The sequence below is a fragment of the Myodes glareolus genome, chromosome 8 (assembly GCF_982192425.1).
Source record: "Myodes glareolus chromosome 8, mMyoGla1.1, whole genome shotgun sequence".
Classification (NCBI taxonomy): Eukaryota; Metazoa; Chordata; class Mammalia; order Rodentia; family Cricetidae; genus Myodes; species Myodes glareolus.
Window position 1 is genome coordinate 13,034,795 of NC_142033.1, and position 26,827 is coordinate 13,061,621.

Sequence of the window (26,827 nt, forward strand, 5' to 3'; positions counted from 1 at the left end):
TGTGTGCACCTCCTGTCCTTAGGATGCTCCCTTCATCACTGCCCTAAAACAATTGCCTTTGTGACCCCTACGGGCCTATTCATTTTTCTCTAAAACTTTAATCTGCATTAAAGTTCTAATCTGCACTAAATGGACAAAGATTTTCCCATCAGGGAAATTCTGAAGTACGTATCACCAAATCTCTGAAAAGTAGGCTTCTCGAGGATTTGAAAAAACACAGATCATGGAAGTGAGATACGGTATTCCTGGACAACCACTTTAGAAGGGAGAATACTCACTTTGTTATGTAAGTGCTCACTATTTAAATAAAACACAGATTTGGGTTGTGTGTGTGTGTGTGCGTGCGTGCGTGTGTGTGTGTGTGTGTGTGTGTGTGTGTGTGCTTTTCTATACTCCCTATAGGATCAATATGTCCTTAAAATTATTTTAGATCTATTTTGGGTGCACGAATGTTTTCCCTGTGGATGTGGATGTGCACCATGGGTGTGCCTGGTGCCTGGAGTGTCAGAGAGTGCTTTGGGTCTTTGGGGGATGGAATTAGAGAAGGCTGTGGGCCACCATGTGGCTGCTGGGAACTGAACCTCGGGTGCTCTGAAAGAGCAACAAGTGCTCTTAACTGCTGAGCCAACTGTTTGGCTCCAGTGTGTAGCATTTACAACCCGAAAAAGCGCAATAAACACCATTTTAGGAAAGCTGACTGCCCCGCTACACTGTTACACAGTTTAGATATCAATTTAAAGTATATCCTTTTCCTAATGGATGAAGAAACACAAAGCTAACACTACCAGAATCCTGGACAAATATCGTAAAGACAAATACCGTAATTTCACATATGAAATTAAGAGATCATATTAACCTTTGTGAACAAACCACGTGAAGTGGAAGCTCAACATCCCATCTCACCGACAGACTGAGGAAAAGAGCTTCATGGATTTTAGAATGGGCTGGGGCAGATGGGGACAGAGGACACTTAGGTCAAGAATATCTTTCCTCCTACTTTATCCCCGACAGGCATTTCACTTCATTTCTAAGTCACACAAGCCAGACAGACACAGAGAAAGCATCTACCTGCAGCCATGGGCCCCGAGGACTCTGCCGTGGACTTGAGGAGCGAGCCATGCTGTGGAGGCTTCTGCAGCTGGAAGAAGAGCTCTTCTGGCACCACCCGAGCATCGCTCACTACCAACTGCAGGCCTGCAGGAAGGAGAGAGAGAGGCCGGGCTACAGCGACAACTGCATGCTCTCAGTAGATTAAAACCAGAGGGCAGGCTGCGGAGCCAGCGGCGAGTGCTCGGCAAGCATAAAGCAGGGCGCAATTACAGTGAGCGTAAGATAAGTGAAGATGAGCAGGGCCAATCCACCAGCTGTAAGCAGGTTCTTTCAAAAGTTCCCTTCCAAGTGGGTAGCTCAGAATTCAGAACATTCTTTTCTCCCGTACAAATGAAGGCAAGCACAAATGGCCATCGGTAGGTCTGTCCTAAACAGTGTCTTTCGGAAATAGCCCACGAACTGGTCTCACTTTTCATCTGACTTCTCTGATTTTCCTAAATCTACTGAAAGTGCTGGTTTTGTGATGGCTGCTCCAGCCATCAAGAAAACCATCAAGAAAGCAGCGACTTTCACGTTATCTCTATGGCTTGTTTATACGAGTGCTTCCAAATAACTTTTGGCCAAATTGTAGAAATGGCATAATTAGCTTCAGGACACAAGCCACGTGTAGAAAACACACATGGTTCCACAGAGTGTACATAATACAAAGCACTAACAGAATGCCCTTGGTAAAAGAATAAACAAACTGTAAAAGAATAAGCGCACTTAGGAATAAATAAAACCATGCACTAGAGGGACAGGCAGCTCCTCCCAGCTTCTGAAGGTCACTGCGATCAGTCAGTTTTAAACAGAAACCAGAAGCAGTCGCTGAAACCTGCTCCCTCTCTTCTCAGCTCTGTTATGTAGCAACAGATATATGTAGCAAGGATAACAAATCAAACTCAAGGAGGCTGGGAAATAAATTCTGGGTAGAATTCCACACAAGGCTGGGCTCTGAAGGGTCTATTTCCTCCTCTCTGCTCTTAGTACTGTTTTGATTTGCATAGGAATGGGCACGAGGGTGGATGCAGTGGATTTGAACACACTTCTGGAAGAGGAGGTCACTGCTCTGGGCAGCTGTCAAGAAGTTCCCACAGTTGCTGCAACACAGTCTGATTTCCAGGGCTTCCCTCAGGTCCTAGTTCTTACCTAGAGAGGTACGGCCTCCAGGGCTAACCTCCAGCAGTGGAGCCCTGATCTGAAATGCTGGCGGTTGACGATCAGAGCCAAGTAAGTGAATGGTGAGGGCCGTCTCTGGACTCGTGTGCTGTCCGTCAGAAACTGGCAAAGTAAAGACATACACATACACTCACGTGACTGAGCACACACGTGCAAATGTAAATCAACGTACAGTCTGGTCACCTTTACCCTATTCCCACAAACAGCAACTTGCTGAGATGCTTGAAAGTAGGAAGAAGGAAAAATAATGAACAATTCTACCAAGGCATTTTCTATGGATAAGACAAAGGATGGGAGTTCACAAAGGCAAAGCTAGTTTTTTTTTCCTAAAAGGTTATACATTTTTATTTATTCAAATAAAAAGTTTTTGTCAAAGTTATTTTGAGAAGGTATTCTCAAAGGGTGATTTTTGAGGCTCGTTGGTGGGAAATAGCATAAATAAGCACTTGAAAAACACACAACAGAGAGTGCCCTGCAGGATCTCACACAGCTCACTGTGGCCTCCAAACACTCTACAGCCAGGTATGACCTTGAATTCCTGGTCTCAGCCTCGCGAGTGCTAGAGATAAAGTTCCCCAGTGGTACTGGCAGAGACTCTTATTTATGGAAAGGTTCTCTGACTACTTTATTCCTTCATTACGCCAGAAAAAATACTTTCTTTTAAGCACTCTTTTTTGGAAGTGACTGTCTCTCGCAGCATTTGTATGCAAGTAAGCAGATACATTTTTACCCCGTTGCTATGTCCATGACCATAAATAGGAGACACCACTGCGCAGCAGTGACCTTATCCTGTTTCCCTGGCTTAACTCCTTCCAAGAGGATCCTCGTCTTCCATAGAAAATGAGAGTGGAACTGTTTAACCCTTAACTTTCATTTCTGGGTTTTCCTCACTCCCTCCATCCCCTACTAAACCCAGGAGTGTTGGGTACAGGAAGAATCAGTGTGCTCTCCACCGTGGCTACTGGGAAAACGGTACTGTTAGCTGTTTTATTTGCAGGTGGTGTGGTTACAGGAAACCGGATTTTGTGTGTGTGTATTTGTTTTGTTTTTTTTTTCTCCTCTTTCTTTCGGACAAGGCAGCACGTTGGCAGGAATTTGACCTCTTAAACAATGTAAAGCATGGTTCAGGAATGATGACTAGGGTTGCTTTAGGTCTGCCCTGTCCCGGAGACAGATCTAAATGACTGTGGCTTTACAAGACAAGACACCATTCACGTCTATCATAGGAAGGTCTCAGCAGCCCCTTCACATGAGAGTGAAGGGTTTGCAGCCCTGGTCATTTTAGTGAAGTGTCAAAACTGCTGCCACTGTTTCTTTGTGTGTGTTTAATCTCCTTCTCTTTGGATGACCAAAGATAGAGACAGGGTGAGTCTTGACTTTGAAGGCTTGTGGACACACATACACTCTTCTGCCAATTTCAGTGGGCTCAGTACTCTCTTGAGGTCCCTAGAGTGTACAATAGAAATCTTATGTTTTAAAGAGAGAGAGAGAGAGAGAGAGAGAGAGAGAGAGAGAGAGAGAGAGAAATAATTGTGAAACTACAGTTATATTTGCTATTACTTCCATTGGTTTTACTTTGAAAGAGAAAAGGCTCAGGGAGATTTCAACAACCCTACATAGTGAAAGACAGCAAAGTCTAACACTACAAGAGTTTGGCCCAATCACACAGCTGTTCACTGTGACCAAACACATCCTTGCCTCTTTAGAGGCAGGAAGCTATCTACCAGAGAATATTATGTAATTAGAAATCATGTCACATGGTTGCAGTGTTTCAAAAGCAAATGCAAAAACTGCCAATAAAAATATTAAGAATTGCACATCTTCCCTCTCTTAAGGAGTATTTCTGATTTCTCTGAGAAACAGTCACACTGCTTATTTGGATTAAACACTTCCTGCGGGCCCCATTTGCCTGACATGTGTTTCTTGCCTAGAACTCTCTATAGAGGGTCTGTGCGTATCATAAGGCCAGCCACGTCAGGAGCACTGACTAGCTTTCTGGTCTGAGCAGATGTACCACAATGAGCTGTTCACCCTCATTCTTTGGGTTAAGGTCAAGGTTTGGAGTTGGTCACTGCTTTAGTTCATGATCTCTCCAGTACAAAATTCTGCCACAAATCTCCTTTCAAAGAGGCAGCTTGTCTTCCTACTAGATTATAAAAGCATTTCTCCAAAAAACAGACTCCCCCAAAAGACAGGAATCCTGGGGCTGAAAACAAGATAGTTTAAGGTCAGTCCAAGGCCCATTCTTTCAACCTTATGAAAGCTCAAGGGCCATTTAACTTTGGGTCCTGGGCAAGTTAACTGTTGACTCTCAAGCCTTCTGGTTAAAAGGATGGGGCATGGTACATTCTTTGCTTCCATGACCTACCGTACCCTTAGATTTCAGAACACAAAACCATTCCATATTGCAGGTAAGGAACTTGAATTAAACGCTACTTTGCTCTTTCCCAGAGTACATGAGCCTTGCAGGATTGTTAGCTTAAAATGCTAGAAACAACAACCATGGTAACTTCTAAGATGACAAGTGTTGTAAATTGATTTGAAAAAGAAGTGCTTCTAGAAGCATTTTCATTCATGCTCTGGGTTCAACGACTTTTCTCTCCAAAGGCAAGGCATTTAATACATGGCGCTATTCAAGACTGCATAGAACTACTACATGTTAGCTGGGCGTGACACATGGATGCTCACATACCAGCTGTCCTGGGAGCTGAACACACATCATGATGATGATCTCCATTGTGGATAAATTTCCATGTACAAGAGTATTAGGAAACCTTTCCAGAGTGACTGAACTCCAGTTTGTGGGACCTTAACTACTACTGTCTCTTTTCAATAAATAGACAAGTTCCACTAGAGCTCAAATAACATTAATATTGGGCATTCTTAATAGGTTAGATAACATAACTTCTAGGAAACAAACAGGCAGGATTGAAAGGGAAGAATATATTCCAGTTTCCAATAAAACTGAGAGTAAAGTCTTTACCTGTAAAGTAAAATTTCACTGATTCTGGGAGACCTAAAAGAGCAAGAGAGGAAAATCAGTGTATTGAACATTTTGGGATCAGAGAGAGGCAGGGAAGGCACAAAATATAGAGTAGCCATTAGGGAGTAAACAGTGTTTAAGTCGAAATTGATCTGGTTTCAGGAGCAGTTAGGAGGTCCTCTGATCATGGAATGTTGGACTTAATGATGCTGGCATTAATTTTAAGTATAAAAAGGACACTCATACTGGAATAATTTGGTGCCACGGAGGTTAGGGTGACTTATAACACAATCATTCAGATCCTATTTTATCAGTGCAGAACCCCTACAAACTGGTGAATGTGGGCGGTATATAACATTGACAGTGTGTGGGGGGGATCAGTTCTACTGTAGAACTGAGTGACGTCTGGACACTGATTTACACGCTGTGGCTGTGAGAGATTTATCTTGAGGCATTTATCCCACGGGTTAGACAGGACATGGCTCTACTCCCTCCAAAGCAACTCGTGGAACTAAGACGAGTCTAGCAGACCTGGAAATTACTCTAAGCACAGCTGACAGAGTTTATTTTTCTCTAATCTCAGTATTACCCAAGCTTCCTGCAAAGTAGGTCTTATAGAGTAGGGGCTAGAGAACCATGCACACTTTCTTGGGCTATTAGTTAACCAGTTACTAGATACCAAGGGGACTCCTCAGAGAACGGGCCTCTGTCTGCCCTTAGGGATTTTCAATCTAATTGAGGAGTTAATCATTTTCTGGACAATTGAATTCATACTAAATAATGACAAATATCAGTTTATGTTTACTTACCGTAATCAAAAAGAAACTTTATAATTATTTAATACACATTCAGTTTCCTAAGAGAAATAACCAGCTGCTCTGTTTGAATAAATTTATGATATAAATGTAATATCTATATATAAAGTTGCATAATACACATAGTTTAAATATTATAATAAACGCACACCAAGATTTTCAGAATCACCCAAGGCACAGAACTTGGGAGTGGGGAATCACAACTACTACTTCCTCGCTGCGCTAACTATGGGGTCAAGGGAGGAAGAGATGGAAGGCAGCATTAAGGCTAGTCTGCTGCTGTGGAGGTAGGGAGGGAGGGAGGAAGGGATGGCGGGCAGTGTTAGGCTAGTCTGCTGCAGTGGAAGGTTGTGCACTGGCTTTAATAAACGAACAAAAGTTCCATCAGTTTGCTTTTCTACTCAAGCTTTTAAAACAAAACGTTTTAAACCATCTTCTGTCAAATCCTGGAGGTCAAGCTGGAAGATCACCCGCATTCTCCATGCACGCATGGATCTCCCCTGAGGAACCGCAGTCCACAGTAGACTCAGCATCCTTGATCAAGCGCATTCTCCATGCATGCATGGATCTCCCCTGAGAAACTGCAGTCCGCAGGGGACCAGCGTCCTAGCCTGCTGCCCTTCTCAAGTTTGCTCATGTCACTGTAGAGAAAGAGTCCTCATGAAAAACATTCCCCTCAGCTTTGACTTCCCCAGGATTCCTCGCGGTCTTGGGTTAAACACGCAGCTCTTTAGGAGCTCCTGTGGAGTGTAAACTCTGCCCTTACTCTCCCATCAGGCCTATCCCCGCCTACTCTGCTACATTCTGGACATCACAGGAATATCATTGCCTCTTTTGCAATCCCTAGCATGTTACATTTTCTTTTCTCCAAGGCCTCTGCCTCTTGGGAGGCACACTGTCTTCCTCCCAGAATCCTCTCTGAGCATCCCCTCATGCATTTAGCTACTACCTGTCCCAGTTTGCCAATAGCTACCAGGACAGCCACCTCTTAACTCCTCAGTCTGGATCAGTTTTGGGTTTGATTTTATCGCTGAATACTTCCTCTTTTTCCCAGAGCACCTCATCTCAAATCTGCTACTAAATATTCACTATTGTGATTATTTACTTAGTAGTTTCTATACAGAGCCCCTACTCAGTCCAAGAGCAGGGTCAATGACTCATTTTGTTTTCTACTGTATCTCCAACCCCTCAACCAGTAACTGACATACCTGAGCCACTAAATCAAAGTTGGCTGAAAGTGTGCCTACGGTGGGAATTAGCAATGAAGGAAGACAGACATGAGCCAAGTCACAGACAGGCTGATAGGCTCCAAGTTATGTTAAGTAGGAAGAAAAGAGTGTCAGCAAACTGTATATAAGTTTTTGAAAGAGAAGAACCAGCCATGAAGATTAAGAAAGACTTGGGTGCCTCGAGACAGAGAAAAAAAAAAGCATTACCAACAAAGGAGTAGGCCATGATCTCCTGGAGGTGGGGGGCCGCAGCGGGAGGACGGTACATGATTTTGCCCTGGTTAATATCTTCCTGAGTGAAATACTGGATGGGAGAGTGAGGTCGGTCTCTGTGCTCAATGATACCTGGGGAGGAAGAGACTCATGAGTATAGAAAGCAACTTCTGGGTGACAGGACGGCCAGGTCCACCAACCCCGCCCCTTGACCGTGAACGGGAGTCTTTATCATTCAGGAGCACTGGCTGCTGAGCTGTTCTTCCTGCACTACTGCTGTCAAGTTACTCAAGAAACGGACAGGTCTGGAGCCAGACGGTTCAGCCAGTAGAGCATTTGCAATGAAAGCTTTGACTCCCCAGCACCCACGGGTGATAGCACACATCTTTAAGGCCAGTGTCAGGGAGACAGAGATAGAGAGAACCCTTGGGGCTTGCTAGTCAGCCAGCCTAGGTGATTTCCAGGGTCGGATGGAAACAGTGTTCCACTAAGAAGGTGGACAGCAAGTGAGGAGGACTCCTGATGCTTACCACTGGCCTCCACAGCTACGTGTGCATGCACATTTGCATACATCTGAGCACACACACATAACCTGTACACACAGAAAGATAGATGATAGATAAAAGGATAAATATATGCGAGAGAGAGAGACAGAGAGAGACAGAGAGAGAGACAGAGAGAGAGACAGAGAGAGAGACACAGAGAGTCTTTCCTGGGATTCAGGAAACATAAACTAAGGAGCAAATCACTGCCACTGATGTCATTCAATGCGCATGCTTTTCCATACGTGAACGGAGTACTACTGTCACTAGGAAACTTCCAATTGAGTTTCAATACAAAGGCAAAAGGTCTTCAAAGCAAGGGCCCAAAGTGATCTTCTGAGGTGCCAAAGGAATATTTTTCTAGGCGTCCTTTTAATTTCAGACACTCCTTCATATCTGTGATGATCCCAGCAAAAAAAGCCTGGCCCTTGACTATTGGAGGACAGACCGAGGCTTACAATTACGCAGGTTACGATCAGTGCTTTCATGGCTGCAGTTCAGAGGCTTTGCAGGCATGGCACTTGTGCTGTGTTCCTCTCTCATGTCTTATTAAGTCTTTAGAGGGAGGCACGTGGTCTCAGAGCTGCCCTAACTCCCCTGAGATAGGTGCATTCTGAAGGAAGCAACCTAAACCAGCCCGAAGGCCCACACCATGAAGAGAGCCTCTAGATACAACTTAGTGTCTTTTCATTTCCTTAGCTTTGATCAAAGGGCAACAGAGTTTCATTATTACACTATTTTTCTTCTTGGGGATGTGGTCATGAGAGAGACTTCCTACTTGAGAGGCAGTCTCAGAGGCAAGGGCAGAGCTGCTTCTATGGAACTGGTCTTCGTATGACCTCTCATGGGTACAGTCTTGTTAGATGAACCCCACACAAAGATAACTAGAGGCTAGAAACTGAGCAGTGGCCCCATCTGGCCTCTGGCTGTAGTACGGGTTTCCTTTTCTTCCTATGGGAAGATTGGTCTGTCAGCTGAGAATGTGTGGCTCAGTCGCCTTTAGATTCCAAGAGACCCTCTAGTCCAAAGCACAAGTTCCTTTTGGCTGTTAGCCTCTCTGAACTTCTTCAGGCCCTTCCAAACAATGTCTCTGTGTATGTATTGTGTGTACAATATCTGTGTGTGTGCAAGTGAATAGGAGGAGACATGTCTCCAGTATAGCTCTGTCAAGAGCCCAAGCCAACATACACCCAAATTCTCCTCTCTTCTAAACCAGATACCATGAGTATGGAGTGTGAATATCAGGTCCTACACAAACCCTCCGCAAGGATCACCGTGTAAAGAAGCAGGCAGAAGCCCAGAGTTTTCAGGATTGGTCCAGGACCACAAGGCAAGAGAGTTAGTCTCTCACCACCTTCACTGTGAAGCTTACCTTGATTTGGATGCAGAGGTACGGTGATATTGTATATAATCTTCCCGGCGGGACTCTCCGAGTTCACGAAGGACAGGGAGTGAGGCTGAATGAGGGTGAGGCCATCTTCCCGAGCCTGGACGAGATGGAGGAAGCAAGAACTGAAAACAGGAGCAGGATGATAACAAGAGCCAGAGGCAAACCCAAATCTTAAGAAAACAAAACGAATTTGCTCTGGGCTTTTTAAAGTAGTCTTATTTGGCAATATCATCTCCAAGTTTAAAGAAAGGATCTGCTCTCTCACAGGATGAATGCGGCCAGGCTGGAAACCTTTCAGGAGGAGCAGGTTTCTCCTCTACAGTCCCTGGATTTATGTCAGAGCATACTGCTGGTGTTCAAGGTGATTACAGTTTCCCTAGATGGGCCCTGCCATAGAACACTTTGGGGAATGAGGCGCCAGGGCTGGCAATTCTCGCCACAGCTGGCTCACTGCATCCCTGCTCCTCTAACTCCGTGGGCTCATGGTGACTGGCATGCCATCGAGAGAACCAGGCTGAGAGGCTGAAGTCTTAGCCCCATGAGTTCTTCAGAGAACTCCTGTGCCCCAAGCCTTGCTAATGAAAACAGCTCAGCATTCTGGCTTCATAGGGCTAAAGAGAGTGCAGCCAGCCAGCATGGCAGAGCAGACCCTATGGACAGGAACACCGGTGAAGGCCTTGAGAATGTGGGAGATCTGGCTACACCCATCGTCTGCCATATGGTGGTGTGGGCAGCGGAGAGATGCCGCCCACTCACCCCTTGCCACCTGTGGCAGGTAGGAGAGTTGACCCTGAGGTCATTAAGAGTTAGAGAGTAGTCCCTGCCCCTCACCAGCTGCAGCACTTAGAAGAAGAGGTCACTGCACCTCACAGCCCAGTAGAGCTGGTCCTGATGATGTAGGTGTGGGCAAGCCAACCCTGAGGGCATGAAAGCTTATTCCTGCAAGGTGAACTAGCAGGGAGCAATGTTGGTGGTGAGGATGGGGAGAGCAGGAGGTCTGGCCAACCTTGCAACTACATAGGCTCAGAATCAGAGTTGTAAGTTGGTCCATCCTAACATCCACCCCATCTATGACCTGCAGGAGCAAGTGAAGAGGCCAGTCCAATAGACCCAAAGTTTCAGGATCTCCATGACACAGGGCAACAACAGGATAACCAGGAGGAGCCCCAGTGAGGGCCCAGGATCAATCGTGGAGCAGAAAATAAAGCCCTTGAACCAGAGCAATGAATGACTCTTTCAATGAACACTTGCAAGTGAAGATATATAGACGAAAGGGTTGGCTCACTATGTCACACACAGCTTCCAGGATGAGATTTTCCCTTTTTTTTTTTTGCACTTAAATTTTATTTTACTTGGTGTGTGTGTGTGGGGGGGGGTTTCAAGGGCAGAGCGTAGATATGAAAGGATGGGGAAATGAATGGGATTGGGATACATGATGTAAAAGGAACAAAGAGTAAATAAAAAGAAAGTTAAAAGAAAAGGATGAGCCCAGCCCCCACACCAAAAGTGGCCAGCTGCTCACACTCAGAAACATCTGCTTATGAAAGCACACGAAGGTCATCTCCATTATCTCATATCCATTGTCCGGTACAGAGGAACTAAATAGCACTGTTCTCTTCTACCTCTCAACAAGCAAGGGGAGCCATGTTAACTGGACAGTGTGCCTGCAGCATGCACCATCCATCTACTGGCTCATATCCACGCCTGCTAACAGCGACAACACTCGGAAGCCCAGAGGACAGGAGTCCGACTCTCAGCCCCTGCATGGCGGTGGATAGAGGAGAGCTGTCACAAAAAAACAGTGCATCAAGGAGTAAAGGGACCGTAGTGTGACCTGAGTCTGGGCTTGGGTCACAGGTGAGATTTTAAGACCGCACCAAGTAATATGCCCGCTGTAGGCTCCTCCTGATTGACCTAAAGGTAGGTTAGAGTTTGACACTCCCGTGTCTGGAATTCCCCCATGCAGAAGAGGATTAAGTGGGGCTCACAGGAGGGTGTGGTGCTCTTATTTTTAACCATAAAAACATGAGGGCCTCAGTTGCTCTGTAATTGTCCCAAAGGCATAGCTGTTCCAGGAGAGGGAGCGCCTGCAGGTTAGAACAGTCTCCTAAAGTAGAGTCGTATTTCAGGCCCTTGCACAAGTCTGGAATGTAACGAGCAAGGAAATTAGAATTTCCAACAGCAGCTGGTCTCCCCCACCCTGCTATGCTAACATAAAACAAGTAAGAATAACAAATTCAAAATATATGTCCCATAAAAGCTGTTTACAGACCATCCTTGTGGGTACAGATACATGGACAAAAAGTGCAGCTCCGACACCCTGTCAAGCGTGGTTTGGCACCTTCCAATGTCAAAACCACTACAATCAAATATTCTCAAAGTGCTATAGAATACTTCTGAAAACTCAGATGCCGCTAAGCAATATAAAGTGATAAGAAGATAATTATTATAGAACTACCAAAAAGGAAAACAGCTTTAGCCAAGACAACAGACACCCTATTTTAGAATTTAAAGATTCAACGTCTTTACTAATCAAAATAGATATTATGTTGAAAATGGGAGGACTTAATTTTGTAAAGCAATATTGAAGCAGTGATGTATCAAAGTAGTCAATTTTAATTATTTGGAGTAGTCAATATCCATCAATTAAATACACTAAGAAGTGGGAGATTAAACTTCATGGAAATAATTACAGGCGACATTTTTTATAACATCTGCCAAAGATTAAGAATAATAGCTTTCCTTTTGCTCACATCGCCTCTGACGACATCCAGAATCCAAACCCTCCTGTCCCGGATGCCACTGCTCTGCTCAGGGCCAGCCCTTCCCTGGTACTCGCAATGGCTACACACTGCTCTCAGCTTGACTACTGGCGGTTTCAGCCAGGGTGCCTGGAAGATGTTGGATCTTGTGACTCACCGCCATGGCTCTCTCCGGTATGCAGTATAGAAGGACAGTTCTCACAGTGACCTTGGCTCTACTGTACCTTTTATAAACTCATCCCAACCCGAGGCCGCCATACCTCCTCGTGTTCCTGACCTCAGGGAAAGATGCAGTTACACTTTAGGAGCCAGGGTCTTTCTGTGCTCTAGTTGGCTGTGCCTCTAAATCTCTCAACCTCTAACTGTGTTTTAGCTTTTTAACAATCCCAACCATTTCTAAGTGTAGAGTAGGGCTAACCATAATGCATGCTGTATTAAAAATAACCCTAGAATCCTGTCCCCTTAAACAACTGAAACTCTCTATCCACTGGGCAGTTTCTCCTTCATTCCTTCCTCTTCTCGCCTCTCAGCCCTGGGAACCACAGCCTGGCCTTCCTTTCCTAAGATCTGACTACCTCACTGTACGAGCGGAGCCAGATCTTATTGGTCTCTTTTGTTCTTGGCTTCTTTCACTTCGCACGTCCTCCAGGTTAACCCATGTATCTTATGATGGGATTACTTTCTATTACACGGCTGTATCATGTTTGAGTGCACACACATACACCACAAACACATCTTCTTTATCTGTTTTTCTATCAATAGACATTTAGGTTATTTTCATCTCTTGGCTCCTGTGAGAAATGCCACACTGAATGTTCAAGAGCAAACGTCTTTCTACATGTTGTCCCTAACTCGGAAGCCATAGTCCCACTCCGTGGGGTTTTTGTTGTAACCTGGTTGGCTATTTCTATTCTGCAAAGGTCCCATGCAGATGCTCGGTGGCTACAATAGTCTTCCCAAATTGATTGCTAAAATTCTGGTCATGGCTTTTCTGCTGTAAATCTCCAACAGTCTTTTGGAACAAAATGGAACCCCCTTTTATCCTTAAGGTCCCCTGCAGTCTGACTGATGTGCCCTCTTGCTTTTACATCGAGCAACTTCATCTCCTGCCAGCTGAACTACCTGCAGTGTCCTCAATGCCCATGCTTTGTCTCGCCTCCACCCTTTCTTCTCCGCCGTTCCTGTTGTCCAGAATGAATTCCCCGCTTTGAGTTCAGATCAGTAGTTCTTCGAGTGTAGTGATGGGGACAGCAGGAAACAGAATCACCTGGGTCTTGCTAGAGACATGGATTCTTGACTCCACAGCCAGACTTACTTCATTAGAGAACTTGGAGCGAGTTCCAGTGTACTGTAATAACTCTCCAGGTGATGCCCATACATACTGATATCTGAGACCTTAAGAGCCCTGATCTAGAGATAATTACAGTCAACAGCTCAGCTCCTCTCGATGCCCCCATGCTTCGCTGCACAAGGCACCCTCCTACTTGCTCCCGAATGGCTGCTCTGCTCTGGCATTCATTGTAGTGTGATTCCCCTGCTTATTTATTTGCCCGACTCCTCCTCGATGCAAAAATCCCTGAACTAGAAACTGTTTTTTTTTTTTTTTTAAGGTCACTGAATCTGCAGTGTCTTTTGTAGCACTTGTCATGGGCGCTCGCAAGAAGTAATGAATGAGTAACTGTAGGAATGAGAGGCAGACTCCTCTCAAACTCATCTATGAAATACTCGTCTGGAATACACAAAGCATCTTGCCTGTATTTACCACATATCTTTACAATTTACCAAACACATGCAAAGCCTCAGTGTTTCTAGGAGTCCCAACCGCTGAATGGAGGCTGCATTTTTTGTCACATGTAACAAGTGTGCCCTACAGTAAGAGTCCCAATTAACGTCAGAAGGACTAGCAACCCTGTATATTTTAAGCAATGTAAACCACATTTTCCAGTCAGCTGACTTTGGAGAGATCTGAGGTTCAAGCAGACAGACCTAATCTGCAAATGAGCAGCCAGAGACTAAAGCTGAAGCAAGATGGAGCCTCTTTAGGAGACCGCGGCAAGGTGAACGGCACCACCTCCATGGCTCCCGGCCCATTTCTTTCCCTTCTAAACTCCAAATAACAGTGCTTTGCATTTGGCAAGAAATGTGTATGCACATTTTTCTTTACAGTTTAGAGAAAACTCTGATCCAAGTTCCTCCAGTCAGAATGATGAATTATAGACTTTATAATGCTGCTGAATTATGATTTCTTTAAATTACAGTTTATGCTGGAAATGCCGATACCAGCTATTCATTAAAAACTTTCTATGTTCACCCTTTATGTCTCTGTCATTCTCCAGCCCCATAATTTCTGAAACTATCGCTGCTCTCTTTGTTGTGGCCCAAGGCTGATGCCCTACACCGGAGTGTAATTATGTGGGTGCTAACTAACACATGGACCCATAACAATGAATTTACAGGGGTTTGCATGCTCATTGCCCTGTCTGAAAGAGAGTCTGGCATTCCTTCTACTCTAGGCACAGGGTTACAGTGCACTCTGTACTTCCTACTCGTCTTTATTGAGCTTTATAGGTCAATCCGGGTGATGTCTTCCTGCAGGCGCATCCAGCCTTTGCCATTGCAATATGATGTTGGTATTTATAACATTCATGCTCGAGAGTCATGTGATCAAGCCATTAGAATCTGCAAAGAAAATCTGAGTGGTTTGGGATAGTTTATGTATAAAGAGATTGGTATTAGTGCAGGACCCACCCCCTCACAAGACCAAGTACTCAACACAAAGGGACAGAAGACAGGGATATGGGACAGAAGGCAGGAAAAGAAAGAAGGGGAAGGGAACCAGGGAGAGTGGGCAGAGAGATTTGTCCTGGAGGGACCTCTGGATAGAGAGGAGACAAACGGGGCTCATAGGAAAATCGCAGTTTATAAAGGTAAAAGGGGAAACCCCATATTAGGACGAGGAGTTTAATTATAATTGGGCATGTTATTAGGTGAGTCAAAGGGGGTTTTCATTGATAGACTTCAATACTTTGATAATTGAACCTTGGTAGTCAGCCTCAGGAGGAGGACGTGGCTAAATAAGGGAACAAACCTTGGTGGCTAGCCTTAGGAGTATAATCTAACAGTTTTAGCAAGGCAGTGGGGATAGGGGAGAAGGGAAAGGCCTGCCAGAGCCATGTTAGCCATGCTCAAACAGGCTAAAGCCCCTTCATTATGATTTTGTGTTTGGACTGTATTTAAAACTATTCTCGACTGCATGCATGCCATGGGCCACGGCTGCACATGAGTGCTAGATCTTTCCATGGGCCGCATTCATTTCCACAGAGTCCACAAGGCCTTCTGGGATTGGGTATAATGATTTCCACATCCCAAACATGCTTTCCTCATTTCTCGAGGTCATTGAACTATCTGCTATGTCTCAGCAATCATCAGCTTTCTCATCCCTGGGTCCTCCATGTTCTCTGAAAGCCCTTGGTCACTCTCCTCCACTCTACCGTCCTTTCTTGTTCTAATTTTTACTTGGATAATTAGTTGCTACTTACTGCCCTGGACTCAGCATTGACACCACCTACTCCAGGAAGCTCTTACACTAGAAAGTCAGCTTCTCGTAGAGCTTTACGACGTGAAGAGCAGCTGCTCCAGCTACGTGGTGCTGTAAATGGCAGAATAATTCTACCCTAGAGGCGCCAAGGCAGAGACACTGTAGATGTATGGGGTGCTGAAGAGAGTCAAGGGGCAATGGTTGGATGGCCAAGAACAGATTCTACATATCTTCTTTTTCTGAGGGGACTTTAAGTCCTTTTTCAAGCTAGTGAGAATGTCTTTCGGGGCTGTTCTTGTTGGCTTTAGGGTCTAGTTTTGGGCCACACATTTACTGCATCCCACACCAAGGCATCGGCACACTTTGCTTCTGTAAGAGCGGGTGTGCTTTGTCCGAGAGGAAAGCATTAGCCCTCCCATTCAACTCACAGTCATATGGAGAGATGTCCCCACGGAGAGTTTAGGTGCCTCAGGTGCCTGAGGTAAGACTGCAATGTTGAACATGTGATTTTCCAGGTGGGCCTGGGCATCAGTGGCACTAGACACCTGAGAAACAAAATCATCACGGTGAGGTTTTTTCCCTTCTATTGAGCAGAACACGTTCATGAGCATTTAGACTCCCCACCCCCAAACCATCTGCCTTTGAAATCTATATGCGCCTACATCACAATTCTCTTTCTGTTCTTTGTATTTTATTCCTAATCATTTACTGATTATAAAAAAAATCTGCAAAACCATTTTAGGCAGTTCTTAAAATCCATGACAGTATAAATCAGAAAGAAAATATAGAATTTCACTACCTAAAAAGAGTGATTAACACATTGAAACATTTCAGATTAATCTTTTTCTGTGATATCTCTACATAATCTTCTTACATAAACTCACATGGACTTGAAATTCTCTTCATTTAACCTAAGCCTACGGTACTCTGCTATGGTATTGACCATTATTGAGAGTGGATCATGTTTATGGCTATGGAACGTGTTTACAGTGCATCTATAACACGGTTACTTTCTTACTCCATTCTGCTCATCTTTACTCGGCGTAGATACAGACATCTGGGCCATTAGTCAGATGCCTGTGCTGAGGACAGCGGCCTGAGCCCGTGCCAGGGACAGCGGCCCGAGCCTGCAATACCAGCACTAGGGCAGCTGGGGTGGGAAGACAGTGAGTTAGCGACCAACCAGAGCGAACTGGCAAGACATTGTGCTAAGAAACAGGCCAACAACCCCTATGCTTTTCTGCATCAGTTTCTCGAGCTTCTTCTTAGTGCTGTGTGCTGCTCCCCTCAGCCCATCTTGTCTCCACTGTCTCCTCAGTCCTTCCTGCCACAAGAGCTGCTGAGCCTTGTGTGGCTGCAGGTAGCTGTACGTCCCTGATGACAGAAGGCGGGATACTGGACACTGTACCCAGCAGGAAAGCCATCTTCTGGGCTTTCATCTAGATTACGTCCGATGCCTACAGTGAAGTTTCAGGATATTCGGATGTCTCCCAGGAGCTGGCAATCCTACACCATCACTGGAAGTGATGATCAATGACCAGTTACACTTGGCTGATCATCTAGTGTGGGCTCAGCTCTTAGTCTCTTTTCAAAGGTAATTTCCCTGTTCCCCACAAAGCAATACAATTATTCCCCTTTGTACAGAGGAAATTGAAAATTAAAAAAAAAAAAAACCAACAAAGCAATGTCTCAAAGTCAGAACAAATGGGTCAGTTGGGTTCACAAGCTTGCCAATGTGCAAGATGACTCACTTGGTAGACTTAAGAAATTAGAAGTTAGGGGAGGTATTTCCTTCTATCGTGAAGGCAAAGAACCAGCATTGACCAGGCTGTGAAACACGGACATATTAATAGAGCAAGTAAATCAGGCTGGCCTCCGCATAAATACACTGGCAGTGAAATATCATGAAATTTAATGTTGGTCTTTTTCAAACCACATCCACGGATTCTGTGTCAACAGGATCTGAATACACAGTTATTTTCTTACATAAAAATGACTGGATGTTCTTGCCCTCTCGCTAGACCGTCTAGTGATTAAAAATGCCATGCAGCTTACATAAATCCAATCATACATGCAAAGTAACAGACGGGCTGCATTGATGGCTCATGACAGCACATCAGCATTAAAATGAAATTAGATCTATGCAGCTCATTATATTACATTTCCTGCTTTAAAAGGGAAAAAAGGGAGGGGAAAAGAAACCAACATCATGACAGCCTCCTTTTGGTTTAAAATCTTTCAGGGACACTAAAATGATAGATGGGGAAGTTACTAACCATTTACTTTAGCACACGGATAAAGTGTCTGTGCTTTTCAGACCAAAATATGAAGTATGCTTTCAAAGTAATAAAAATTTAAAAACAGACAGTGACACTTTTATGTCCAGGAGAACCTCATCTCAGAGTCACTTCACGCTCAGAATAAATATGCGATCCCTGCTTAAAAATCAGTCTCTCTCAGCCGGGCAGTGGTGGTGCACGCCTTGAATCCCACCACTTGGGAGGCAGAGGCAGGAGGATCTCTGTGAGTTCAAGGTGAGCCTGGTCTACAAAATGAGTTTCAGGACAGCCAGAGAAACCCTGTCAAAAAATCCTCTGTCTCTCTCTGTCTCTCTGTCTCTGTCTCTCTCTCTCTCGGAATGCTTCCAGAGGGAGTCCATAAACCATCTTCTAAAAACGCAAGTTCCTTACTGCAGAATTAAAGTCCTTCTTAACCGGAAGTACTTACTGCTCTTTGAACCAGCACAGCACAGGTTGGAGAAGTGGGGTGGTATAAACCCACGTCCCCAAAATGATATTCTGTCATTCTTGAGGCTATGTTTAAAAAATATCACAAATACTTCTAAAGCTATTTGAAGCAGAAGCTCTATCCTGTTTCATGTAAGGAGCATGACGACTCTACAGGGACCGACTTTCTAAGTAATAATGTTCAGTCTTACATTGTAAATCTTGTAAGTGGGCAAATCTGTTAAGTTTGAGGCTGGGCCTCAAATAGCTCAGGAGGGTCAAACTTGTTATGCAGCTGATGCCCTTGAAGTTCTGGAAGCATAGGTGTGCACCAGCATATCTACTTCAGGGAGTCTTTTTTTTTCCTCCCTAAATCAGTACCTCTTAACTTAATTTTCATTATTTCATTTCACTCCATAACCAAATTGCAATTCATGTCATTTTGAACAGGTGCTTAGAATTCCCTTCTAGGGAAAGACTCCATAGTGACAGCATGCTGTCTTGACCCCTGAGAAAGGGAAGGCAGATCTGTGGGCTCTAGTTTGCCGAGGTGACTTCTTCTGATTGAGGTCCTCGCCTCAATTCTGACTCATTCTCTCAGGACTGCTGCCGTCCCGGGTGCTGAAATTGAGACGTTAACTCGAGCAAAGGGCACAGAGCATTTGCTCGCTTCGGAACCTCATTTTAATAGTTTCCATATTTCTATCAACCCGCTCTTTGGAAAAGCACTGATTTATCAAGCAACAAAAACGTACATGCCAGGCATTAGAAGTGGGGTGCATTCTTAGACGAGAGAAAAGCCTGGAACTTGAAGGGCATGCTGTGGGCACCACAATGAACCAATGTATTTCCCGACGTCTTATAAAACGCTGTGTTCTGTTTAGCCTCCCAGTCCCTTACTCCTAAGTATTCCTGTCTAATTTTTATTTCTAATCCTTCTAGCTGTAGGTTTGCGTAATGTGACTGTTCTTTACAAAGACTCAGCCTTTGTTCTCATTTGTCGCTTGTAGTGTTTTAGAATTAATCAGATTCTCCTTTTTACTTTCGATGCAGGTTCCTAGGCCCCCACGTTAAACATTTGGTCCACTTATTTTTGTCTTTTCCTGTTCAATAGGTACCACCAATGTTTTGAATACAATTTTGTACCCTTCACCTGAGTCTTCAAACGTTATTAAAAGTTATTTTCTCCTCAACAGTTCTTAATGGTTCACTACTTTGATTTCATTTGAGAACATTTAAACTATGCCAAGTGGTTTAACAGTCTTGTTTACTTTTTGTTATGACTTTGCTCATATTTGTAATCACCAGTAACACAACCTTGTGTTCTTTCCTATTCTTTTGCATTTCTGCTGATGGTCTAGCCTGTCACCAATTTCGATGAACGATAATGGCAGAACCCTAGGAAGCACCTGTTATTATTCACCTGAATAGACATATTTTACAAAACTCTTAATGTTATTATTTACGCCCCCCTGTCCTAGACAGGCAACTGAAGAAAACGGCCCAGGTGGCCTGTGAAAACGGATGGCCAGGATGTAGACAGAGCGTACCTGGAAGCGGAAGGCGTCACTCTGGGCCGGGGCTCCCGAGTGTCTGTACCACACTACACCGTCGTCGATGTCCTGCTGTGTGAAGGTGCTCGTGGGGGTGGCCATCCTCCCATCAGGCAGCTGCTGCCCTTCCTCGGCAGGACTGGCAGGGCTGTCTGCAGGCAGATTCATCAGGAGGACCACCTCCCCTAGGGAAGAACAGGCCATACCATTACATTTCCGGGAAAAGCCAGTTGGAGATCTCCTTTCTTACAAACTGAAGAACTGTGTCTCTAAAGCTAAGGTAAGGCCACTAACAGAACTCAATAAATATCACTGAATTCCCCTTTAGACACAGAATTCCCCATCTCCAATAGCCATGTAACAGCAATCTATGTATAAAGTTGTTGACTAGTATTTATTAAAATTACATAACAAGACTCAAATTGTAGTGGGTGCTATAAATAGACACACACTGGGCACTGGATGTATTTATTTCAATATGAAACTTTCTATGTAACTCAAAGTGTATTTTAAACAACAGTTGTAGACTGGAAACATAGCAGGGAGAGAGTTCAGTGCAAGTTATTCCTGAGAAGACTCTGCCCAGTGGAGACAACGTTGGCTGACGCCAGGACACACACAGGACACACATGCACATTCCTGGTGCAGCAGTATAAACCCAGTTCTGCCTCTCCCAGACTCACGAGCTTCCTCACACTCCTAGGGCTCCACTGCTCGTGTGCAATGTAAAAACAACTCAGATTGAACATCTCTTATCTGAAAGCCCACGATCCAAAAAGATCCAAGATCCCATCCTTTTGGGGTGCCGACATGACATCATAGTAGAAAGTTCCATACTGGATTGATCTCGCACAGCAGGTCAAAGACCAATGCTAGGACCACGAACTCGACTGTAGGAGGTCACTTTTAGGCTTTATTGTGTAGAAGATGTATATGACATGTAAGTGATCATGTGCTTAGATTTCAGTCTCATTTTCAAGATTTCTTATCACTTATTTGAAATACTAAATAATTTTTAAAAATTCCTATTTGAAATACTTCTGGTAGTTCTTAACATTTTGGCCAAACAATGCTCAACCTGTTGGATACAAACTTTAAAGGGACTTAAAAGAAAGCTGGTTACTCCCGTGGGCACTTCTCTGTGTCATGTGAGTGATGTCATCTCCCTTATAGATGTCTTTAGACTTAGAGAAGTTCTGAGACCTGCTGGAGGCCAACAGATAAGCAGGGATTTGAACTGAAAGTTCATATTCTTAGCCATGAAGTTCTATCACCAACTCTTACTGTTTTCTGTCCATGTGTCAGCGTGTGTCTTAGCATTTTCTTCCCCTTCATTCAACACATTTTATTTGAAACACAGCAAGGAAATCTAAATCCAAACACCACCCACCTGTTTTTAAAGCTTCTCCCTCACCTGAAGCGACTGTCATCTTCTGGTGAGATCACAAATACAGAAGTGTTATGGAAACAATTAAAATTTCACAGGAATATACCCTAGAGTGAAGACCTCACAGAAAAATGGATGCCCTTCTGAAAGCAGGCTGCGTTTGGCATCTAGCAGTAAGTCTCCCACAGCTACTCGGCCATTTTGATAGTAGGTGGGATAGCAGGTGTGTGTGTGTGTGTGTGTGTGTGTGTGTGTGTGTGTGTGTGTGTGTAAGAAAGAGAGAGGGGGAACCAGAGGCAGGGAGGGAGAACACAGAAAGAGAAGGACAGAGAATCTATTTTTCTATTTTTAAAATGTTTTGTAGGCGGATGCCCAATCTTAATACTCTAGGCATATTGAATAACTGACAGCAGATTTCTTTTTTCAGAACTGGTCGCATATTTTCATTACTCCAGAGAAATCCGTCTTCCATCTCAAAGTAAACACCCATTCTAATATTTGTATGCATTAAATTCAACTTAAAGATGAGCAAAACCCACTGGGTGGTAACAAAATACTGAAACAGGAGAAAAACGTCACCACTCTTGTTCACAGAACCACCTGAGAGGATGGATTCACCCTGGCTCTGTGTTGCTGTTCATCTCCTGCTAGATAAACAATTCTGTCACGATCTCTCCCGGTGAAAACCCACATCATAAGATACTGTGAGCAGACATGGCTTCTAGGACTGACACTGTTCATGAGTGTCAGTACAGTTACAAAATGCTCTGAAAGGAACCTGCCACAATGAAAGCGAAAAGAGCGGACAGAAAACATTCAACAGCAGACTTCCTGGCTGCTCTGATTTGTGACAAAAGAGCCAAGTAGAACTTCCCTAACCATGCCTATTGAAAGAAATACACTTTCAACAACAACAACAAAAATCACTCCCATATGATCCAGCTTCACAGGGATTGCAGGATGTTGACTAGCTCCAACCATTTTAGTGCAGTAGTCTTTGAGTGTCTATTGGGTACCACCTGCTACAACAGGCCGTTAAGAGGAGAGGACCCACAGATAAGCCGATGCAGCTCCTGTTGCGAGTGCTGCAGATCTGCACTGGAAGCAGCAGGGAGCCACTGGAGAACCTCTGCAGGTGACTGGTGTGCACGGATGTGGGACACAGAATTCTGTGGCAGGAATACAGATGGTCTATAAGACTTGAAAATACTACTAAGGAGGCCAGACTTTATCAAAAATGACAATAATAGTCAACATTTATATAGACAGTTTAAGCAATTAGAAGGTTAGTACAAAATCTTGTGTTGAGGTCGAGACCGGAACTAAGGTAACAGACATACAATTTGCAAAGAAACAAGTAGACAGTGGGGAGATAAGCAAAGCAGGCTGCCAATCACAGATCTGGGAGCAAGAGAAGACTGAGTGAAAGACCATGTGTAGCCAGGGCGCTGCCACTGATGGGCGCATACAGAAGGACAGGCCAGGTGCATTGAGGACGGAGAGTTGGCCACGGGATGCACTGAATGTGGGAGTCTTGGGAACAATAACTTGAAATGAAAGGGGGAAATTTTGAGGCCTTGGTGCCATAGTCATGAAGAGGGGAAGCTAATACCGTGTGTGGTTGCTAACCACTGCTGTCACCACGATAGCACCAAAAATGGAAGACACATTTCCAATGCAAAACTCTACACTTGAAAACTAGTTGTCGCTGCTGTCTGGGATGTATGGGGCACTTAAGGCTATGTTTAATGAAGAATTTTGAAGAGAAAAATTAATGCTATTAGAATTAAAATCTTATTTGAATCTCCATGAATTATGTTGGGATGGAGGCCATTTTTTATTAAACTTTCTTACAGTATGATAAATAATTTAGAGTTCCAGTGATTTAGAATAAGTGACATTCTCTCTCAAATGATGTCTAAAGTACTTTGATAGACTGCTAGACTATTTTCACTGCTACAAAGGATATAAATGTCAATCAGCTGGTTGAGTTTGGAAGTGTGGTAGAATTTAGTTTTTTTGTTTTCTTTTGTTTTTTGTTTGGTTTTGTGCCTGTCTCATCTGTGTAAGCCAAGTTATCCTGGATCATAAACTAGTGGCACTCCTCCTGCCTCAGTTTTCCAAGTGGTGGAATTAGAGGTGTAACCATCGTGCCTGGCTGAACTGAAGCTCTTTACACTTGTACTGTATAAGGGATTTGTGCTCAGCTCCATTCCCAATGTCAGTTTTCCAAGCTTAAAACCACATTGAAGGTTCTAAAGTGGTGTGAGAGCACAGGGCAGCCAGAAGCTTGAAGTGGGGGCCACAGGCACATCTCACTGGGACAGGGGGATGGGAGTAGATTTGTGTTTATGTAGGTGTCTAACTCCAGTCATTCTTTTTGCTCTTGGAAAGTTCTCTATAGTGACATGATTTGATTACTATTAACAGGGAGAAACACACACACAGAGAAATTGGGTTACAGTAGAAAAGGCTCCCAATAAAGCATTTATTAAGCTGAAATGGCAAACTTTCATCTGCTTAAAAACCACTTAATTCAGTGTTGTTCTGTTTAATATTTAATGAAATACTGGGTGGTTTCTTAATTTCTGGCTTTTAATAGTCATAATAAAGTTAGGGGATTTAATATATCACAAGAGTCAGAGGCATTTAGAGATGAAAAGGACTGAGAAGTCACCTAGTTCAAACTCAGCAGGGCAAGAACACTGGAAACAAAGCATTTATGAAGAACAGATAGGGGAAGAACAACCGCAGTGGGGGATTTGGCAGCTGTCACCCTAATCAAGTGATTAAAGTTAACGTAAGTACAATCAACCAGCAATATCATGTATCCCCAATACAAAACACCAAAAGTCAAAAGAGCAAACCCTAACCCCCAAATGAGAAGCCACCAAATGGACCCAAAGCCAGCAACAGTTCACACACACATATGAAGAGTTCTCTTCAAAAGTATTAGTCAAGGGCTGGGGAGGTGGATGACTGCCCAAGCATGAAGACCCAAGTTGAAATCCCAGCACCCATGCTAACAAGCTAGGCATGGTCTCATGCACACCTGTAACCCCAGGGGTGGAGGTGGGAAGATCTTGGAGGCTCGCTGGCTGCCAGTCTAACCAAAAACTGTGAGCACCAGGCTCAAGAGGGAGTGATGGGCAGACACAAGGCACTCTCCACTGGCCTCTGAGCAACAGCAATAGCTGTTTCTGTGGCCAGCACTCAGATATTTCTCTTCACTCTTGGGGAGTCACTTATGAACCATACCTCAGTAGAACTCTTGCTAAGCTGCACTTCCAGATGATGTCCATCATACCTTAGGTATTAATATCTAATAATAATAATAATAATACCTAATAATAATACCTTAGGCATTATCTTTCTTGGGAAAGTAATAATGGTGAATATTGAAGAATATTTCTGTGTGATTTCTTTTTCATCCTTATTAAGAGCCTGAGCTGGTAACATGTCTCAGTGGGAGAAGGAGCCTGCTACTGAGTCTGAGGGCTTGACAACTCAAGTTTGACCCTGGGACTCACATGGCAGAAAGAGACAACAATATTGTAGGTATGCATGGATACATATGTGTTCTTGTGGACACACACGTGCCCTTGCATGTGCACAGTAAATAAACAAATGAAAAAAATTTAAATAAAAAATAGGGAGTCTAAAGATGGGCCTTAGAGAACAAAGATAGCATCTGAGAGCCTGGCCATTGAAATTCTCACAACACGTGTTAGCTAGGTGACTGTCAGAAAGCTGCTGTGTCCTAATGTCATGTATAAAATAAAATTACATAAAAACAAGCTACTATATACAATGTGCTGATAAGGTACTCACAAGAGTGGACAGTGTACCAGCCTACATGATAACTTCGCCCCTCAGTGAGGTGCATGAAGTATGAGGAAGCTTGCTGCATGGCATGGTGTAACACCGAGTCCTAACCCCTGATGCAAAAGGAAGCCACACTAAAGAAACACGTTACCAAACTGCGGGTGGTCATGCATGATCTTGTAGACGATATCCTCGGCTCTGACTCCGGGAGCTTGAGCCTGCAGGATTCGGTTGGTGATCTTCAGCATCCCCCCTTGGGGAACCCACACCATAGAGTTGGTCACAAGCCGCAGAACTCCATCATTCTGGAAGGAAGCAAAGGTACAGCACTGGGTTCAGGTATACTCAAAAAACTGGCTCCTCAAAAATGTAAGTCACAGGGGCCTGTTGTTGCTAGGGAGCATCTAACAGCACAGTTACACTGTGGGTCACATGCCGACACTGTGTGTAGCTGGGTACACATGTCTGTGTATACTTAGATGTCTTCATACTCTGTCTTTGCTTGTCACGTATCTTCATTTCTTTCCTTTACCTTCTGCCTGTCGTTCAGTCCTTACCCACCGCATATTATCTATGAGTGATTCCTTAAGCACATATACTCTGCCGGCTCCTTCTCTAGAGTGACGTATCTAGGTACATCCCAACTGCAGAGCCTGGTGGGGGAGGCAGGAAGGATCAGATGCTTCACATCAGCACTCTGTAAGAAGCTTGAGGAGGGGTGTCAGGAAGAGGGAATGGACGTTTCAGGAGGACTTTCCGAAGGAAATACCATTTCAGTTTGGACTAACCAAAACAGTGGCTTTCTAATAAGAAGAATACAGCAGATTCTAGGCAGAGGAGTTAGCTTATTAAGCAAAGGCAAAGATGGAGACATATGCTGTACATGAAACAAAATATCCAAATGTTTGGTACCAGTAGAACTGAGGCAGCTAGAAAAAGTAGGATCAGAGGCAACAGGTCTTAAGAAGACTAGAAGCAACAGCAGCTATGCTGGAATCTCAATTTAACTTCCAGACATGCAGAAGGGAACAGGAATGTTCAGGAAGGACAATGGAATGAGCATGATATGAGATGATAGGTCTGTGTTAGCAAGATGGAGTCCAAGGCCAGTGACCTGCAGTAACTGACACTGGATGAAGGCAGTCATAAGACATATTTCACACATTCGTGCAAAAGCTCAGGGGAAAGGAAGATGGAGGCCTACAAGGGGGTAACTGCGGAGGGGAGGAAGAGTAACAACCCATGGAAGACGCAGAGTCCAAAGGCCTTGGGACTGCTTTAAGGTGAGGCCTCAATAGCTGGGAGAATCCTGCTGGAAGCAGGGCTTCGCACCCCAGGGAAGGCAACTGCTGTACTTCCCGAAGCCAGTGCCATTACAGAGCACGGCCAGCCCTGGTTACAGGGTGTGCACCCTCTTCCTAAGCCTCACCTCTGACATTTCCCCAAGAAGAAGAGGAGCGAGGCTGCCTGCTTTCTCTTCTCAGTTTCTTTCCATACTTCACATACTGGAGAACCCAATATTTTTTATTTGGATGTTTTGGAAGGGATGGCTTTTGAAATTACCGTTTCTTTCAAATGTGCCACTAAACAACAGAG

At 44.3% G+C, this 26,827-nt stretch overlaps 1 protein-coding gene across 1 annotated transcript in view; it reads right to left on the reverse strand.

Moving 5' to 3' along the window:
* Fras1 (Fraser extracellular matrix complex subunit 1) overlaps positions 1-26,827 on the reverse strand; it is a 409,549-nt gene that overhangs the window by 91,394 nt on the left and 291,328 nt on the right. The window contains exons 30-37 of the mRNA XM_087908851.1: positions 25,383-25,536; positions 20,017-20,204; positions 16,169-16,285; positions 9,423-9,537; positions 7,503-7,640; positions 5,252-5,284; positions 2,239-2,370; positions 1,069-1,194 (exon numbers count right to left, since the gene is read on the reverse strand). Of these exons, the coding sequence (XP_087764977.1) occupies positions 1,069-1,194; positions 2,239-2,370; positions 5,252-5,284; positions 7,503-7,640; positions 9,423-9,537; positions 16,169-16,285; positions 20,017-20,204; positions 25,383-25,536 (1,003 nt within the window). The remainder of the gene's footprint in view (positions 1-1,068; positions 1,195-2,238; positions 2,371-5,251; positions 5,285-7,502; positions 7,641-9,422; positions 9,538-16,168; positions 16,286-20,016; positions 20,205-25,382; positions 25,537-26,827) is intronic.